The sequence below is a fragment of the Lipophrys pholis genome (genome assembly GCF_963383615.2).
Source record: "Lipophrys pholis genome assembly, chromosome: 8".
Taxonomy (NCBI): Eukaryota; Metazoa; Chordata; class Actinopteri; order Blenniiformes; family Blenniidae; genus Lipophrys; species Lipophrys pholis.
Window position 1 is genome coordinate 8522029 of NC_137630.1, and position 21135 is coordinate 8543163.

The 21135-nt window shown below is 40.7% G+C and overlaps 2 protein-coding genes across 2 annotated transcripts; one reads left to right on the forward strand and one right to left on the reverse strand.

Moving 5' to 3' along the window:
- Nucleotides 1-1082: 1082 nt before the first annotated feature.
- On the reverse strand, nt 1083-6417 carry LOC308113569 (uncharacterized protein). The gene is made up of 2 exons (XM_080469957.1): nt 6168-6417; nt 1083-3035 (listed from the first exon to the last, which is right to left on the reverse strand). The coding sequence occupies exons 1-2, from the start codon at nt 6337-6339 to the stop codon at nt 2161-2163; spliced, it is 1047 nt and encodes a 348-aa protein (XP_080326083.1). The 5' UTR covers nt 6340-6417; the 3' UTR covers nt 1083-2160.
- Nucleotides 6418-20552: 14135 nt separating this feature from the next.
- On the forward strand, nt 20553-21135 carry LOC308113619 (uncharacterized protein; the record flags this gene model as incomplete). Its single annotated transcript, XM_080470013.1, has 3 exons — nt 20553-20626; nt 20858-20988; nt 21110-21135. The coding sequence occupies 3 exons, from the start codon at nt 20553-20555 to the stop codon at nt 21133-21135; spliced, it is 231 nt and encodes a 76-aa protein (XP_080326139.1).

A 21135-nucleotide genomic window follows, 5' to 3' on the forward strand; every position in this document is an offset into this window, starting at 1 on the left:
CTGCTTCTGTCTGTGGCGGATGAATCAAGCAGCCATAAACATGGAGATCCACCATGACTCACATTCATGTGTTCATTCAGACTTTTCCATACCTGTTCTGTGTAACTTGATTTGAGGTTTCCCGATGATTTCCAACAATCTGAGCTGACGACGAATCTCCTCCTCGTACTGGACGATAGTTTGTTGAAACACGGTGAATATTTCTCCAGCAGCAGCAGTTAGTCGCTGGTTGATAAACTCTCTCAAAGCCTGAACTGAACTCATTGTTGCTGCAGGAGATGAAATATTTCCTCTGTGAGATACGAGAACACAACAGAGTACGCCAGGCTCCAAACAGCCGCCAGAACTTCTTCTTCTCTCACAAAAGTTAAGTAACATACTGACACCTACTGGACACAGGGGGAACTGCAGGTTAGTCGTCTCACCTGAAATAGTTAGAGCTGTTTTATGAATGGACTGTACTGCGTATTTTACAACTCTCAATTTTCAATGATCATATTCTGTGAAACATAAACATGTAATCATATATTTTTAAAGAGACCACTTTCTGGAATTTTTGATTGGTTGTACGTTTTCCCGAAGTACGCCAGAAATAATTTAGGAATCAAAAGCAACCAATCACCATCAAAGTTAGAAACTTATATAGAATCTAAAGCTCCTCTATAAAATCATTCATATGATTCGGTAAATTTGATGTGTCTCTAACATTTTCATAAAAATTAGTTTCCCTGTATACAGCACATTTTAAACATTTTGGAACATTCATTTCTTTTTTTTTACTGGCAGAATAACATGGCTTTGAGAATGTATGAAATGTATGTGTTGAGTGATGTCATGTTAAATAACATCCTGGTGTGCACTGATTGGAACTCTCTCTTGTTTCAGTATTACAATTGATAAAGGAGTTTGGATGAACACAAAAACAATTTCCTTTTGATTAATATAATCAATTTCAAGACAGCCACCAGACATTATATTCCATAAAAGTTTTCAAACATTGTGTTTCAGCAATCTTTTCCTATGTTGCGTAAAAAGTTAAATTGAACTCATTCATGTTAAATAAAAACGAAACAAACCTGAATATAAGAAAAAACATTTTATTCATATCAACATTATACTTTAATTCAAAGTTCACATCGGAAATGCCTCCTGGGACTTTGTTGGGCCGTTGCCATGGTTGCTGCTGGTTATTGTTCTTTTGTCGGTCTTATATCTTTTTTGGATTTCTTATGTAGTTGGACTTTTGTGTTGACTGTGGCACCGTGGGTTAGAGTGAGGTGGGCGATCACACCCCTCTGTGTTGACTAAATGAATGTCAAGACGAAATCCACTCTAAAGCAAGGCATTACAAGCGTTCTTGTATGTTCACTGTTGAAGCCGTTAGTATGATGAAGCACAGGCACAATATTGTCTCAATTATCGATGTTGTCTTTGAACTAAATGATGCCTTGTGAACTCGAGCACAAGCTGGGTCTCCTGAATGAGAATTCTCACGGGCCTATAGAGAACGCCATGTCCCTGTGAGAGCACACATCAGTAATGAATTATGTGACACAGAGGTGGGATTTCTCTCCTGTGTAAATTCTCATGTGAGCCAAAACATAAACATGACAATTTGATTTATACAGTTCTAATTATGATATAATTTCTGCTTTATACAGACAATTTCACCAAATGTTTCCTCACAGAGAAGCTGTTCACATTCCGCTTGCTCCTCTGACACAGGAACATTGTCCACAAGGTCACTATGAAATGTGTAGACTTTTTTGCAGCTCTTCTTGTTCCTCTTTGAGCTGTGGAGGTTCCAGTTCTTCCTGTTCTAGACAGTAGTTTGTTTCCTGTTTAAAGAGCTGCTCCTTCCTACAGTCATGGTGCTTTGGGAGCTCTGGAGGGACAAAGAAACAGCACAGAAGAATATTGGCTGCCCTCTTCTCACCAGCTCCAGATGCCTGAGAAGGACTATGGCTACCTTTTTAACACGTTTCAACTTCCATTAAAGTATCTATATTATGAGCTTTTTTATTGCATGTACTATCTATTTTATGTGTACTTTTGCACATTTCGTTTATTGATCCACGAAAGAGCAGCATCTATAATTTCATAATGTTATGCATGTAATGACAAATAAAGTCATCTATTTATTTTATCTAATACAGCTTCTCACCGGTGAGTTCTCATGTGAACTATCAAATTTTCCTTTGAAATGAATCTTTTCTCACATGTTTCACAAGAATACGGCTTCTCACCTGTGTGAGTTCTCTTGTGGCGCATCAAATGACACCGTTGGCTGAAACTTGTCCCACATGTTTCACAAGAATATGGCTTCTCACCTGTGTGAGTTCTCACGTGGCGCATCAAGTTTTTCTTTAAACTGAAACTTTTCCCACATGTATCACAAGAATACGGCTTCTCACCTGTGTGAGTTCTGATGTGGTGGCACAAAGAACTGCACTGTCTAAAACTTTTCCCGCATGTTTCACAAGAATACGGCTTCTCACCTGTGTGAATTCTCATGTGGACTAAGAATTCGCTCTGTCGGTTGCAACTTTTACCACAGATTTCACAAATGTTTTTCTTCTTATCAGTGAGAGTTTTTAAGTTCCTACATAATTTACGTTTTTTACGGACAATTTCACCAGATGTTTCCTCACAAAAAAGCTTTTCACCTTCAGCCTGCTTCTCTGACACAGGAACGTTCTCCACTCTCACTATTTCACTATGAAATATGCTGAATTTTTTTAATTCTTCTTGTTCCTCTTCGATCTGTGGAGGTTCTGGTTCTTCTTCTTCCTCTCTGATCTGTGGAGGTTCCGGTTCTTCTTGTTCCTCTTTGATCTGTGGAGGTTCCGGTTCTTCTTGTTCCTCTTTGATCTGTGGAGGATCCGGTTCTTCTTGTTCCTCTTTAATCTGTGGAGGTTCCGGTTCTTCTTGTTGCTCTTTGATCTGTGGAGGTTCTGGGGCTTCCTGCTCTAGACAGTAGCTTGTTTCCTGTTTAACGATCTGCTCCTCTCTACAGTCACGGTGCTGGTGGAGCTCTGGAGGGACAAAAAAGTACAAGATAAATGGTTAGTTACATTACTTCTCCAGTTCCAGCTTTAAAAAAAACTGGGACTGAAGCGGTGAAATTGAAAACCTTTCCAATTTCAAAAAGAGCAAACAGTCGTTACATTACAACGGCTGGTGGAATAATAATGAATTTTTTGGATTAACTTTTTCTAGGTGGTATATTCACTTATCTTCCATCATATTCACCCAGCATTCTGTTCACTGTTCATTCATTCTGTTCACATCCTGCAACTTGCCCACAATATCAAAAATATTTAATCGGCTGTAAACCCTCCTATTGTTGATTACATACGCCGCTTTGCACACACTGGTTGTTTTGTTAACTTGGTTTATTGAAACGTCATTGCGCTGAACAGCATCACGGTCTAACGAGGTGCAGACTCTCCTCTCAGTAACAGGAGAGGAGATTCAGCAGGAGCTGGATGCTGCTGTTCTCTCCCTTTTTAAAAAAAAAAAAACAGTTTTGTAGTTTTTTGAAATTCACAAATGAACAAAATAACATAAAATTGCACATCATGCCATTGTATCACACTGCAAAACGATAAAGGAAGAAAAACAAACCAAAACAACTAAGGGCATATTAATGGTTTAGATCAATTTGCAGTTGAGAGAAAATGAAAATAAATGGGTAAGTGACAAAAAAAAAGAAATACAGCCACCGCACTATGTCATACTATAAATACAAGTTGAGATCTAGCTATCCCCCCACCCCCACCCTGAAGCCATAGTCATACGTATTGTGATCAGTTTTCAAAGATCCTTTGCAGCCAACCTTAATATGTACCTGATAGCGAGACACAAAGCCAGCTGAATTATATTGATAGTAGAGCACACAATGATAGAGGAGGAGGATACTTATTTGTCAGCTCCCTATGGGTTTGGCCACCTCATGTAATACCGTCCCCCTCCTCACAAGTTCAGTCAATTCTTTGGGTAAATAGCTGAACAGAGGAGACCACATGTCTGTGAAATACCTGACATCACCTCTCAGAAGTAATCCTTTCATGACAGAGGACCCGAAATCTCTCTCTATACCAATGTGTAACGGCTGGTGGTTTATCCTTTACCATATTCATCAGGATGCATTTTCTAGCCAAGAACAGCAGTTTGTCACACTGCTGTTTAGAATGAGAAAGTTTAAGTTGTGGCCCAGAGAAAGGAGGCTCAAGGCTTTACTCAGACGGCTGCCTGAGTCGCGGCCAGCAGCTCGGCTACTTGTTCATAACCCCGTCGACATTTTCAGCGCACTCTCTGTGGTGGGACCGCGCAACGGGGGGGGGGACAACTTCACGACGACGGGAGCAGAATTCCTAGAGTCCACTACGGGATATTTTTTTTATAACAAGGAAATGGAATTCATTGACACCGCAATAGCTATGGATAATATTCGGAACAAAAGTATCCCAGCACCTGGAGTGGAGAACTGACGGACAAGACTGACTGTTTTACATCAAGTGAAACTACGAGGAGATGAACTCTGAAATTCAATAAAGGTATGGAGGAGAGAGAGGGACCGTTGGAGGCTACTAAAGGATTAATAATCAATCCTGAGGTACCTTTGCTGTCATATATGGATATAAAGACACACACACACACACACACGCACACGCGCACACGCACACGCACACGCACACACAGAGTTAAGATAGTTATCATTCATCCCTATCTCTGATGATCCCTGGAGAGACTAACGCCAAACTATCTTCTTCTCTTGAAAGGCAAACCAGCTTGCTGTTGCTGTGATTACACTTCCACACCAGTGGGGGCGCCGTGTGGTTGAGTTGAAGTAGAGAGTGGAGAAGAATAATGAGTGTATTTTGAGTTACCCATAGATGTATATAAACTCTAGACTGCACAGTCAATATGACTGGCCAGTGCCGCCATGGCAAATGGGTGCTGGCTTCTGGTAGTGGCAAAAAGTCACAGCCAGCACCGTTACAATGAGAGAAAGTACAGCAACAATGTCTTTACAACCCACCTGGCTCTCGACAGCTCTATTAATACATCAAAAATGAGCCAGAAGCTCAGGTTCAGTGCAATTAGGATTCACACCTCACATTTATTGTCATCATATTAACTGCAATTTAACACATAAACAATGAAAAATGAACACAAACACATTTATTGCCTTTATGACAATCAAAGCAGCTGAAATACACATATGACACAGGGAAAACCTCTCATAAAAGCTGATGTCTATTTAAATTTAAATGTATTGTTATTTATATAAAATAATAATTAAACTTGGGTATTAACAATACCATTCATCTTCTATATGATATATATATATATATATATTGCTATTATATTGTGTCAGTCTTTGAAATTGCTAAATACATCCCAAAAAGGTCAAAATAAGTCAATAATGTGTAATATACTTGTTATTCATGTAAAAGATCATTTGCATGCACTATATGATAGACATATACATATATTCATGTAACAATAAATACACACGTGTATAAATATTAGTATCACTCCACAAAGAGGCTTCACAATAGCCTCATACAACCATACAACAAATGCCTTTTTGGACAATTTGAATGCTTGAAGTGCCCTGACCTCTGTGCATTACAGGACTAAATACTGTCATAAGCAGTTCAATGATGCTCTGCCCATCTACCTCTGACTCTTAAACAGTTCAGAGTCATTAATCATTTATTTTAATAATAATAATAGACCAAAGTAACATAGCGCTTTTTGGGGCAGGCAAAGACGCCTTACATAAAGAAACACAAATAAAGAAAAATAAAATTAAAAGTTTATGAAAGCCAGTTCATTTATTTCGTCAACGATATGACAATCGCTTTAATATGCTTCGATATAAAACCGTAAAATGAACAAATGCTATCATGGGTACAGATTATTTTCCACATATATATATAAACACAAGAAATGTGATGGATGAACCCTTTGAAAAGTGATTTGTTCAGCAACCTTCACTATATTGTCTCCTTGTTGTTGTTTTGCCACTACCGGAAGTCAGAGCTCATTCATCATGTCTATGTATTTACCAGTCTGGTGCTTAAAATGAACCACAGCCATAACGATGGAGATCCTCCACGAGTCACATTCATGTGCTCATTCAGACTTTTCCATACCTGTTCTGTGCAACTTGATTTGAGGTTTCCAGATGATTTCAAGCAGTTTGTGCTGACGACGAATCTCCTCCTCGTACTGGACGATAGTTTGTTGAAACACGGTGAATATTTCTCCAGCAGCAGCAGTTAGTCGCTCGTTGATAAACTCTCTCAAAGCCTGAACTGAACTCATTGTTGCTGCAGGAGATGGAATATTTCCTCTGTGAGACACGAGGAAACAACAGATTCCAGCAAGATCCAAACAGCGCAAAGCTTCTTCTTCTCTTGTAAAAAAAAATTAAACCTCATACTGACACCTACTGGACATTTTGGGAACTGCAAGTGATTCGTCTCACCTGAAATGGAGCTCTTTTATGAATGGATTGTCCTGTTTTCTGATTTCGTTGGTTGCACAAACAAGATGTTTTGGTGTTCATCCAAACTCTTTTATCAGTTGCAATCCTGAAAGAAGAGATAGTTCCAATGATTGCACATCAGGATGTCACTTAACATGACATCACATAAAACATTATACTTCATCCATTCTTCAAATCCAAGTTATTCTGCCGGTAAATTGTTGTATCAACCCAATTCAGACAGCATAATCTATATTGGTCAAAACCTTTGCAAAATGTGTTAGATGTGTTGTAAACAAGCAAAACCAATTTTAAAGAGAAAGTCAGTGACGCATGAAAATTTCCAAATCATTGATGGAAGCTTTTGTGGATAAGCTTTACGTTCCATAAGTGTGTCTAACTAACGATGACAGGTTGCTTGTGATTCCATAAATTAGTCCTGGCATCTGTCTGGACAATGTACAACCATTCAGAAATCCCAGGCATTGTCTCTCTTTCAAAAATATTTGGTTACATGTTTATATCTCACAGATTATGATCCTTAAAATGATAGTTGTAAAATACCCAGGACAGTCCATTCATAAAATAATTCGAACTTGTTCAGGTGGGACCGCAAACCTGCAGTTTCACCTGTGTCCAGTAGGTGTCAGTATGAAGCTAAACGTTGTTTGAGAGCGAAGAAGAGGCTTTGGAGGCTGTGGACTTTGCTCTAGTGTCTCACAGAGGAAATATTGTATCTCCTGCAGCAACAATGAGTTCAGTTCAGGCTTTGAGAGAGTTTATCAACCAGCGACTAACTGCTGCTGCTGGAGAAATATTCACCGTGTTTCAACAAACTGTCGTCCAGCTCGAGGAGGAGATCCGTCGTCAGCTCAGATTGTTGGAAATCAGCGGGAAACTTCATAACAAGTTCCATAGAACAGGTGTGTCCTCAAACATGTAAATAAATCACACTCAGCCAGAGCTAAAGTGACTGTGGTTTTTGCAGCTTGTATGATACACATTTATAAAGCTATTTATTTATTGGGTAAAAAATAAATAAATTATTATTTTGTCTTGTTTCCCTGCAGACAGTCCACAGCAACACATTGGTAACCAGAAGACGAGCTCCAGTCTGCAGCAGGAGGAACATGAAGCTCCACACATTAAAGAGGAGGAGGATATTGTTGAGGAAACTGTTACTGATGGTGAAAGTGACAATTCCCAGGACTCTGTGAGAGACTTGACCACCCAGCGACTAACTGCTGCTGCTGTGGAAATATTCACCCTGTTTCAACCAACTGTCGTCCAGTACGAGGAGGAGATTGCTCGTCACCACAAACTGCTGGAAATCATCTGGAAACCTCAAATCCAGTTACACAGAACAGGTATGGAAAAGTGTGAATGAACACATGAATGTGAGTCGTGGAGGATCTCCATCGTTATGGCTGTGTTTGGTTAATGTTTTATTTTTACAACTAAACCAAACAGCGCCCCCTCTGGTTGAAAGTGTAATCATAACAACAGCTCAGCATTACACTTTAGTAACACAACAATTTCCTTTTTTCCCAATGAAATATTCTTTCGCAACTGTAAATAATAACTAGAACTCTGCAAATTCACCGTCTGAAATGTATGTTAAATATTTGTCTGAACTCACTCCTATATACATGATCGCACACACATGAAACCTTCACAGTAATTCCATGAGTTCCCGATGGCACTCTCGGGGTGATATTTTTTTAAATTCGTCTCTAGATTCTCAAACAGCAACCATTAGTTCGAGCCCTACAACACCCATTGGAGTGTTGTTTTCTTCCTCTCACTGCTGCACTCTGTCTGTGCGTGAGGTGCACTTCGTCTCCATGACAACACACACGGTCTGTCGTATTCATGACAACCGACAACCACCTGGGGGGTTTTCCAGAAAGCGGGTTTTGTGAAAACTCAGAGCATGTTAACCCTGAAATGAGAGAAACTCTGAGTTTTCCACTCCAGAAAGAGAGATTAATTAAGCTCGAGGTCAGTCACCACGGTAACAGACTCTGTGAACACAACTTGCTCGCTGGCAGGTTTTGTAGAGGAAACCCTGAGTTTCTACTGTCTCTTCCCACCTGAAGCAGCTACGAGCAACCATATTTGGAATGGGGTTTGGAAATAACAGACAATCCGTTATTTCCAAACCTCATTGACATTGAGGCAGGAATGATTTGATATAATTTAAGTTGGGAGAGTCTTCCAGCCCAGATTAGAATTTTTTTGTTTGTTACTGTATTAATTCCTTCCTGAATCGACCCGTGTGCTCACATTAGAGCACATTTTATGCACAGCATTACGTTTTTTTTTTTTTGTGAAATGGTAGTTTCTTTATAATATTGGTAACGCAACAGAGTGTAGAGCGGTTAGAGAATCACCCTCACACTGAAACAAGTGATTTATTTTTATTATTATTTTTTGGCGGGGGGGGGGGGGGTTATATAAATAAAGAAATGCGTGTGTGTGTGTTTGTGTGGTATCTTATTAATTTATTGAGTAAACTCAGTAAATTAAGAGATCGAAACTCAGAACTGCAGAGTCAGTTTCCGAACCTCCCAAATAAATAAAAAAACATCAACCAGTAGGAAAGTAACTGAGATACTGTGCAATATGGTTGTAAACAAAACAAAAATTCAATCATTTCCTTCATCAGTCAGATCTTAATCTTAAACAGCCATTGAACAAAAATATGAGCACAATAGTTTTTTTTCTCCTATTTTTCATGAGCTGAACTCCAACATACTTTTCAAATTCGTGAATGGGTGAATGCAGCATGAGAGAGAGTGGTTGGTGGTGGTCGGAGGGGCCGATGGCCACGTTTGGCAGTCTGCCCCAGGGCAGCTGTGGCTACCCTAGCTAGTTTACCAGCATCCAGTATGGAGTGAATGAATAATGCAATGTACGGCGTCGTTGAGTGTCCTGAACAGCGCTATATAAAACCCATGCATTAAATACATTTTCTATGTACACAAAATACCATTTTCTCTCAAATATTGTTAACAAATGGGTCCAAATCTGTATTCTAATATCACCTCTCCTTTGCTGAGATAATCTATCCACCTCACAGGTGTGGCATATCAGGACGCTGATGAGACAGTATGATTATTGCACAGGTGTGTCTTTGGCAGGTCACAATAAAAGGACAGTCTAAAATGTGCAGTTTCATTATATTTGGTGTGACCACCATTTGCCTCTCGCAGTGCAACGCGTCTCCTTCACAAAGAGTTAATCAGGGGATTGATTGTGGACTGTGGAATGTTGGCTCGCTCCTCTCCAATATGTTTTCAGCTTCCAGGAATTGTGTACAGAATAGATCCTGGGCCATGATTATCATGCTGCAACATGCCATCAATAAAATGTACCTGTGCCAATTGTCAATAACATACGCCTGCACAGACCATGACTCCACCGCCGCCATGGGCCAGACCATTCACAACGTTGACACCAGCAAACTGCTCACTCACACGAAGCCATACACGATGTCTGCTGTCTGTCCTGTACACTGAAAACAGGGATTCATCTGTGAAGAGAGCACCTCTCCAAAGTGAAAGCCAATTTGCACACTGAAAGTAGTTTGGACAACGAACTGCAGTCAGGTGGAGACCCGATGAGGACAGCGGACATGCAGATGAGCTTCCCTCAGACGGTATATGACAGTTTGTACACAAATTCTTTGGTTATGCAAACCGATTGTACCAGCAGCTGTCCGGGCGGCTGGTCTCAGACGATCATGGAGGTGAACATGCTGGGTGTGGAGGTCCTGGGCTGGGGTTGTTACACATGGGCTGCGGTTGTGAGGCAAAATCTCTGAAAAGCCTTTGGGAGAGGTCTTATGGCAGAGAAATGCACATTCAGTCCCTTGGTAATTTCTTGCTCACTCCCTCAAAACTTGTGACATCTCTGGCATTGTATTGTGAGATATAATTGCTCATTTTATAGTGGCCTTTTATTGCGGCCAGCCTCAGGCACACCTGTACAATAATCATACTGTCTGATCAGCACCTTTGATATGCCACACCTGTATAAACCCAAGAAAAGTGTCTCCCAGTCCTTGGCCTCATGATGAATCCTGTCAGAGAGCTGGATGCAAAACAGACTCTGTATGCTATCTATTACTACTGTTACTGTTACTATTACTATTACTATTACTAATACTATTAGTATTACTACTGTTTTCCAACATGGACTGCCCAATGAAGTTATGGACATTGAAGTTTTTTGTAGGGGCATTTAGTGAGAACATTGAAAAGCAGAATGTCCCTTATCACTCCATCTCAGGTAGCAAGTAAAACAGAATGTTATGCCTATAAGTTCAGTGAATATACCACCTTCAAAAAGTAATCGTTAATCCACCAGCTGTTCAGTAGCTAAAGGTAAACATCACGCAATAATGTAACAACTGGGTGATATTTTTGAACTTTGAATGAAAGTTTTCAATTTCACCGCTTGAGTCCTAGTTTTTTTAAAGTTGGAACTGAGGAAGTAATGTAACTAACCTTTGATCTTGTACTTTTTTTGTCCCTCCAGAGCTCCACCAGCACCATGACTGTAGGGAGGAGCAGATCTTTAAACAGGAAACAAGCCACTGTCTAGAGCAGGAAGAACCAGAACCTCCACAGATCAAAGAAGAACAAGAAGAACCAGAACCTCCACAGATCAAAGAGGAACAAGAAGAACCAGAACCTCCACATATCAAAGAGGAACAACAAGAACCAGAACCTCCACATATCAATGAGGAACAACAAGAACCAGAACCTCCACAGATCAAAGAGGAACAACAAGAACCAGAACCTCCACATATCAAAGAGGAACAAGAAGACCCAGAACCTCCACAGATCAAAGAGGAACAACAAGAACCAGAACCTCCACAGTTCAATGAGGAACAACAAGAACCAGAACTTCCACATATCAAAGAGGAACAACAAGAACCAGAACCTCCACATATCAATGAGGAACAAGAAGACCCAGAACCTCCACAGATCAAAGAAGAACAACAAGAACCAGAACTTCCACAGATCAATGAGGAACAACAAGAACCAGAACCTACACATATCAAAGACGAACAAGAAGAACCAGAACCTCCACAGATCGAAAAGGAACAACAAAAACCAGAACCTCCACAGATCACAGAGGACAAGAACATTCCTGTGTCAGAGAAGCAGGCTGAAGGTGAAAAGCTTCTTTGTGAGGAAACATCTGGTGAAATTGTCCGTAAAAAACGTAAATCATGTAAGAACTTAAGAACTCTCACTGATAAGAAGAAAACAGTTTGTGAAATCTGTGGTAAAAGTTACAACCGACAGGACAATTTGTTAGTCCACATGAGAACTCACACAGGTGAGAAGCCATATTCTTGTGAAACATGTGGGAAAAGTTTCATTACACAGAATCATATGTTGGTCCACATGAGAACTCACACAAGTGAGAAGCCGTATTCTTGTGAAACATGTTTGGAACGTTTCAGTCAGTACAGTTCTTTGTGGCGCCACATGAGGAGTCACACAGGTGAGAAGCCATATTCTTGTGAAACATGTGGGAAAAGTTTCAGCCAACAGAGTCATTTATTTGTCCACATGAGAACTCACACAGGTGAGAAGCCATATTCTTGTGAAACATGTGGGAAAAGTTTCAGTTTAAACAAAAACTTGTTGCGGCACATGAGAACTCACACAGGTGAGAAGCCATATTCTTGTGAAACATGTGGGAAAGGTTTCAGCCAACAGACTCATTTATTTGTCCACATGAGAACTCACACAAATGAGAAGCCGCATTCTTGTGAAACGTGTGGAAAAAGTTTAAATACACGGAGTCTTTTGTTGCGCCACATGAGAACTCACACAGATGAGAAGCCCTATTCTTGTGAAACATGTGGGAAACGTTTCTGTTTGAAGAAAAATTTGTTAGTTCACATAAGAACTCACACAGGTGAGAAGCCGGATTAAATAGATTAGATAAATAGACTTAACTTTCATTATATGCATAATATAATGATTATTTTAGATTGCAGCATCTATAATGAAATTATAGATGCTGCTCTCTTGTGGATCAAAAAATAAAATGTGGAAAGGTACACATAAAATAGATAGTACATGTAATCAAAGTACTCATAATATAAATACATTAATAGAAGTTTAAATGTGTTAAAAGGGTAACCGTAGTCCTTCTCAGGCATCTGGAGCTGGCAATATCCTCCAGAGAGGGCAGACGATGATTTTCTGTGCTGTGTTTATGACCCTCTGCAGGGTTTGCCTGTCCGCAGCCGAGCTCCGCGTACCAGGCAGTGATGCAGTTCGTGAGTACACTCTCGGTGGTGGATTGGTAGGACACCAGCAGCCTCTGATTCAGTTTGTTCTTCCTGATAAATCTTTAGGAAGTGTAACCTCTGCTGGCCTTTCGCCGTCACGGCCTCAGTGTTTGTAGACCAGGTCAGGTCCTCTGAGATGTGGACTCGCAGGAATCTGAAGGAGGTCAGTGTCTCCACTACATCCCCATTGATGTAGAGTGGGGGCGTTTTCCACTGGTCTTGCGGAAGTCTCCAATGACCTCCTTTGTTTTTGCGGTGTTCAACGGCAGGTTGTTGGTTGAAAACCAACTGGGCAGATATTCCCCCTCCTCTCTGTAGGCCGTCTCGTCCCGTCCTGTGATGAATCCGACCAGGGTGGTGCCGTCTACACATTTGATAATGGAGGTGGACGGATGGGAAGATACACAGTCATGTGTGTACAGGACGTACAGGAGAGGGCTCAGTAAGCAGCCTTGTGGAGAGCCGGTGGTCAGGGTGAGGGTGGAGGACAGGTGGGAGCCCAGTTTCACTGCCTGTGGTCCTTCAGTGAGGAAGTCCTTTATCCATGCGCATGTGGCGGGGGGGAGGTGCAGGTCCAGCAGTTTATGATCATGTCCAGGATATTTGTATTGAAAGCTGAACTGTAATCAATGACATACGTTCCAGGTTTTTCCAGGTGGGTGATGACGTCTTCGGTGGATCGGTTTGTCCTGTAGGCAAACTGATGGGGTCGAATATTGAGGGGGGGGGTCGTCCTTGTTATGACGGGAGACCAGCCTCTCAGAGCACTTCATCACCCGTGATGAGAGCAACGAGCGTGAAGTTGTTCAGACTGATGTGTGAGGTTGTTTTTGGGGACAGGGACAATGGTGACTGATTTGAAACAGGCAGGGACGGTGGCTGTGGACAGGGACAGGTTGAATAACCTGGTACAGGTCTCAGAGAGTTCACTGACCCGAGTTCACGCCTCACCTGATGCTGTTGGTGGGTCAGTGAGGCGCTGATGGTGACGGTGTTACATAAAGTCAGATCTTCTTTCCTCACTTTATACAACACAATGACTATACCATATTTAAATTACTGTGTGGAAATTTGGGGTTTGACCTGTTTATATAGTTGATTATGACATTCTTCAGGTTTTGTATAAAGCCAATAAAACAATATTCCCAATGAACACCCAAGAGAGGTTTGAAAAAAGAGAGTCACTATTATTTGAAAGGAACAGACATCTTTAAATAAAAAAATAAAAAACCCAGCTTTAACTCTAGAGTAATGGAACGAACTGTCACAGCGACAGGAATCAGTTTATGGAACGCACTTCAGAAAGACGTCAAAGAATCAGGAACTCCCCTGGAATTCAAGAAACACGTAAAATCAGCAATGTTAAAAAAAGTACGGACATTAGATTTGAATATAAGTAACATGAGATATTAGATATTTGATTTGAGCAAATATGAAAATTTATGGTTATCTTTCTTTTTTTTTATCGTGTGTGTTATTTTTTTGTGTATATTGTAAATACTTTACATCGAACGCTTAAAAATCTGTTAAGTATTTAGAATGTTGAACATGGTGTATTGAAAGGCAACTTAGGGGCAGATATCCTAAGAGCATCATAGGTGAATGTCTGGCTGAAGACTCTTGTACTTGTACTCAGATAGAAACAGCCACATCTTTCACCACAACCTCAGGAATGTTTAGGCCTTTGGAAATAACCAAGTCTAAGATGTGACCCTTGTTGTGTGTGGAATTTGTCACATGCTGGAAAAATCTGAAATTTTCGAGGATGTTCAGGAGTTCCTTAGCGCTGTTATCTTCTGGATTATCACAATGAATATTAAAATCACCCATTCCCACAACTGACTCATAATCAATACATGCAGCAGACAGCAGTTTGCTAAAGTCGTGAAAGAAGTTTGCATTGTATTTGGGTGGTCTGTAGATGGTTGCAAATATTGCTCGACAGGAAGATTTCACAAGAGCACAGGAGAGAGGAGGGGTGGAGGCTGAGTCTCTGTTTGCGCCAGCGTCCTTGGTGGTCATCGTCATGCTCCTGTTTGAGCGTATCATCCCGAGCAGTCTGGATCCAGTGATATTCGGATGAATCCCATCTGATCTGAAGCGGTCCTTACAGATCCAGAACGGGTTGAAGTTGTCGATGAACTTTATTCCATTAAGGAAACATTACTGGTTTAAACACAGTTGAGACTGCTTCAGGAAAATGTTATTGGTTTGTCACAAAAAATTTGAAGATTAAAATGTGGTTTTTCATTTGGTTGCGCTCCACAAAGGGTGACAAACGGTTCCCTGGCTGCATAATGAATCTTAGAAAAATACAATTCATTTTTATTTCTAGAACAATTGCTTTTGTGTGTTTTGAAAAATGTGACATCAAAATCTTTTATGAGCAGATGTGAACTTTGAAGAAATTAAAGTAAAATCTTGACATCAATCCGAATGGATTTTGTCATTCAGTGTTTTCTTTTTTCTTTTTAATCTAACATGGATTAGTTAATTTAACTGTTGACTCCTTTCATGCTACATAGGAGAACATGATTTTGCTTACATGCAAAACATACCTGCTGAAATGCTATGTTTGAAAAATTTATTGAATTTAATATGTCTGGAGCCTGTCTTGGGACTGATTGTATTCATTAAAACATGTCATCCATTTCTCAAACTATAGGTTTCTTTGAAACAATAGACTGAATCGTACAAGCAAGATGTTTTGGTGTTCATTCAAACTCATTTATCAGTTGTAATCCTCAAATGACAGAGTTCCAATCAGTGCACACCAGGATGTCACATTAACATGACATCACACAACACATTACATTTCATCCATTCATCAAATCCAGGTTATTTTGCCATAAATTGTTTCATCTATACTGGTCAAATTTGTTTGGATTGTGTGAATGAGCTTTACATTCTATATACATTTCTAATTTTGGCAGTGATAGGTTGATTATGATTCCCAAAATTATTCCTGGCATCTTTTTGGAACTTTTACAACCAGTCAGGAATTCAAGGCATTGTCTCTCTTACAAAACAATTGAATACATGTTTTTGTCCCACAGATTATGATCATTTAATTGAGAGTTGTAAAATACGCAGTGCAGTTCATTCATGAAAGAGCTCCCAACTATTTCAGATGTGACGAATAACCTGCAGTTTCCCATCTTTCCAGTAGGTGTCAGGATGAAGCTGAGCGTTGTTTATGAGAGAAGAAGAAGTTTTGGAGGCTGTTTGGAGCTTGTTGGACTCTGTGGCGCTCTCGTTTCTCATAGAGGAAATCTCCTGCAGCAACAATGAGTTCGGTTCAGGCTTTGAGAGAGTTTATCAACGAGCGACTAACTGCTGCTGCTGGAGAAATATTCACCGTGTTTCAACAAACTATCGTTCAGTGCGAGGAGGAGATTCGTCGTCAGCTCAGATTGTTGGAAAACATCGAGAAACCTCAAATCAAGTTCCACAGAACAGGTATGGAAAAGCAGTCGCATTCAGGCGCATATACTCAAATTACATCCATTACTACAAGCCTGTACGCCTACTTACCTTATATCAGCACATAACATATATCACCTCCCTACACGCATCAAATCTGAATCAAATATATTTAAAACAAAACATGCCAGTCTGACTACTGGGATCCAAGTCTCCATCAGCGTGTTACAAAATAACCTGAAATACTTTAACAGGCATCATCAAACCAATCATCACACACGACCATCAAAATTTGATTTAAAAAAAACAAATGGTCCAGGCTGCATTGAAGAGATCCAGTCCTCAGCACCATCGTATACAGGTACTATAGATTTAACAATTAATTAAAGATAATCAATACACATTATTCCTTATTTTAACATATCAGTGACCACAGAACCTGGAATCAGCTGCCTTTGCTGTTGGTCCAGAAGTCCATAATGTGGACAGGTGATGATGACCTGATTCAATCCAGGAGGTGACAAAGGGAGCTGACTCGAATCTCTACAAAGGGGGTCCATTAAGGGCTGTGGCCAGAAGTTTTTATCCAGGTTTTTTTTGTTTTGTTTTTTAAACATGTGGACAAGGGATGATTTACCTTTTCAGGCTGTCAGTTACAGACCATTGTTAGTTGATTTTAATTTTTGCCCTGCCCTCAAAAAGTGTTTTTAATGTTTGTATTTTAAATGTAGCCTGTCCTGCCTCATTCATCCATCACTGTAAAATATTCACAACTGTGACTTTTGTCTTGTTTCCCTCCAGAGCAACACATTGGTAACCAGAAGACGAGCTCCAGCCTGCAGCAGGAGGAACATGAAGCTCCACACATTAAAGAGGAGGAGGATATTGTTGAGGTGACTGTTACTGATGGTGAAAGTGACAATTCCCAGGACTCTGTGAGAGACTTGACCACCCAGCGACTAACTGCTGCTGCTGTGGAAATATTCACCCTGTTTCAACAAACAATCGTCCAGTACGAGGAGGAGATTGCTCGTCAGTACAAACTGCTGGAAATCACCGATCACCAGGCTGGTATGTATTGTTTTCCTGTCCTTTGTCTTCTAAAGTCAGAAACAAGTCCCTATGTCTTGCCGGTGTTCAGGAGCAAGTCATTGTTCCAGACACCAGGATGTGAGGACCTGGACTGCCTCTCTGTAGGCCGTCTCGTCATTACTTGTTCTCAAAAATAGTAAATTTGTATATATGTTTAGTGCAATGAATGGGAGTGCAGTCACGTGGTTTAAGAGTTTTAAAGTGGACCGATGACCCAGCCCCTGGGGGTGTCGTTGAGGACGTTGCTGGAGGAGACAAGAGCCACGTTTACACGTTCTTTTCAGAACATTTTTGCATTTATACAACAACGGCACAGACGCAGAAAACAATGTAGTTATCATGCCAGGCCACAAGGTGGCACTTTTCATATATACAGTATATACAGTATGTCACAAAAGTGAGTACACCCTTCACATGTCTCCAAATATTTTATTGTATCTTTTCATTGGACAACACTGTAGAAGTGACACTTTGCTACAATGTAAAGTAGTCAGTGTACAGCTTGTGTAACAGTGTAAATTTACTGTCCCCTAAAAATAATTCAATACACAGCCATTAATGTCTGAACTGTTGGCAACAAAAGTGAATACACCCCTAAATGAAAATGTCCAAAATGGGCCCAAGGTGTCCAATATTTTGTGTGGCCACCATTATTTTCCACCACTGCCTTAACCCTCTTGGGCCTGGAGTTCACCAGAGCGTCGCAGGTCGGCACTGGAATCGTCTTCCACTCCTCCATGACAACGTCACGAAGCTGGTGGATGTTGGAGACCTTGTGCTCCTCCACCTTCCGTTTGAGGCTTCCCCCACAGACGCTCAATAGGGTTTAGGTCTGGAGACAAGCTTGGCCAGTCCATCATCTTCACCCTCAACCTCTTTAGCGAGGCAGCGGTTGTCTTGGTGGTGTGTTTGGGGTCGTTATCGTCTTGGAAAACTCCCCTGCAGCACAGTTTCCATAGGGAGGGCATCATGGGCTGCTTCAGGATGTCACAGTACATGTTGGCATTCATGTTCCCTCAATGAACTGTTACTCCCCAGTGACGGAAGCTCATGCAGCCCCAGACCATGATACTCCCGCCACCGTGTTTAACTGTAGGCAAGACACATTTGTCTTTCTACTCCTCACCTGGTTTCCGCAACACACGCTTGGCACTATCTGAACCAAATAAGTTTATCCTGGTCTCATCAGACCACCAGACATGGTTCCAGCAATCCGTGTCCTTAGTCTGCTTGTCTTCAGCAAACTGTCTGCAAGCTTTCTTGTGCATCATCTTTAGAAGAGGCTTCCTTCTGGGATGACAGCCATGCAGACTAATTTAATGCAGTGTGCGGCGTATGGTCTGAGTACCAGCAGACTAACCCCCTACACCTTCAAAATTCTTTTTTTCAAATTCTCAGAGAGTTTGTTGCAATGAGGTGCCATGTTGAACTTCCAGTGACCAGTATGAGTGTGAGAGAGCGATGACACCAAATTTAACACACCTGCTCCCCATTCAAACCTGAGACCTTGTAACACTAACGAGTCACATGACACCCGGGAGGGAAAATGGCTATTTTTGCCCAATTTGGACATTTACATTTAGGGGTGTATTCGCTTTTGTTTCCAACAGTTTAGCCATTAATGGCTTTGTATTGAGGTACTTTGAGGGGACACTAAATGTACACTGTTGTACAAGCTGTACATTGACTACTTTACAGTGTAGCAAAGTGTTATTTCTTCAGTGTTGTCCAATGAAAAGATATAATTAAATATTTGCAGAAATGTGAGGGGTGTACTCACTTTTGTGACATACTGTATATATGCGCGCAGAGAACAATATGCTATCAACGTTACCCCCAATCAATAGTACCCAACATCCGTAGGGGCAGATGACAAATTGGATGCTATGACAACTGAATGTCAACGATAAAACTATCAATGTCTATTATAAAGATCGAATACGGACTGGGAGTCATGCCACTCCGGAGGCCGCTATGTATGTTACTCAGGCATGAGCAGAAGCTCTACAGTGCCTTGCTAAAGTATTCACCCCCTTTCTTTTTACCCATTTTGTTACATTAAAACCTCTAATTTAAGCTATTTTTTAATCAGAATTGTCTTTGATGGGTTTGCACAAAATAATCTGTTTTAAAGTGAAGCGAGAAATATAGCAAATAAAAACCTGAATATGGCCTGTGCATATGTAAAAAGTTTTCAATTTCACTGCTTCAGTTCCAGTTTTTTTTAAAGTTGGAACTGAGGAAGTAATGTAACTAACCTTTAATCTTGAACCTTTTGTCCCTCCAGTACTCCACCAGCACCATGACTGTAGAGAGGAGAAGATCTTTAAACAGGAAACAAGCTCCTGTCTAGACCACGAAGAACCACGACCTCCACAGATCAAAGAGGAACAAGAAGAACCAGAACCTCCACAGATCAAAGAGGAACAAGAACCAGAACCTCCACAGATCAAAGAGGAACAAGAACCAGAACCTCCACAGATCAAAGAGGAACAAGAAGAATCAGAACCTCCTCAGATTAAAGAGGAACAAAAAGAACCAGAACCTCCACAGATCAAAGAGGAACAAGAACCAGAACCTCCACAGATCAAAGAGGAACAAGAACCAGAACCTCCACAGATCAAAGAAGAACAAGAAGCGCTGCAAACAATTTACGTATTTCATAGTGACCGTATTTCAGAACCTACACAGAATGATGAGCATGAGGAACTTGGTACCAGCCAGGAGGGAGAACAACTTGCACTGAAGTTTGAAAGTGAGACCTTGTGGATTCGTTCTATTGAGGAGCAAAGTTACCAGAGTGAACCAGAAGAAGTACCGGACACTGAGCAGCTCCTCTCTCATGACTCTAAAGTCCACGATGTGAAAAAACCTATGGACTCAGAATCAACAATAAACTTAGAGCTGAAAAACATCAACATATTTCATAGTGAAATAGTGAGTGTGGAGAACGTTCCTGTGTCAGAGAAGCAGGCTGAAGGTGAAAAGCTTCTCTGTGAGAAAACATCTGGTGAAATTGTCTGTAAAAAACAGAAATTATGTCAGAACTTAAGAACTGTCACTGATGAGAAGAAAAACTTTTGCGAAATCTGTAGTAAAACTTTCAATAGACAGAGTGAATTCTTAGTCCACATGAGAATTCACACAGGTAAGAAGCTGTATACTTGTGAAACATGTGGGAAAAATTTCATTGAACCGAGTAAGTTATTGGTCCACATGAGAACTCACACAGGTGAGAAGCCGTATTCTTGTGAAACATGTGGGAAAAGTTTCAGTCGACAGAGTACTTTGTCTGTCCACATGAGAACTCACACAGATGAAAAGTCACATTCTTGTGAAACATGTGGGAAAAGTTTCCGTTTACACAGTACTCTGCTGCGCCACATGAGAACTCACACAGGTGAGAAACCGTATCCTTGTGAAACATGTGGGAAAAGTTTCAGTGTACGCTCTTCTTTGTTGAGCCACATGAGAACTCACACAGGTGAGAAGCCATATTCTTGTGAAATATGTGGGAAAAGTTGCAGTCAACAGAGTAATTTGTTGGTCCACATGAGAACTCACACAGGTGAGAAGCCATTTTCTTGTGAAACATGTGGGAAGTGTTTCAATCAACATAATAAGTTATTGGTCCACACGAGAGCTCACACAAGTGAGAAGCCGTATTCTTGTCAAATATGTGGGAAAAGTTTCAGTGAACAGAATAAAGTGGTGGTTCACATGAGAACTCACACAGATGAGAAACCATATTCTTGTGAAACATGTGGAAGAAGTTTCAGTGTACACTGTTCTTTGTTGA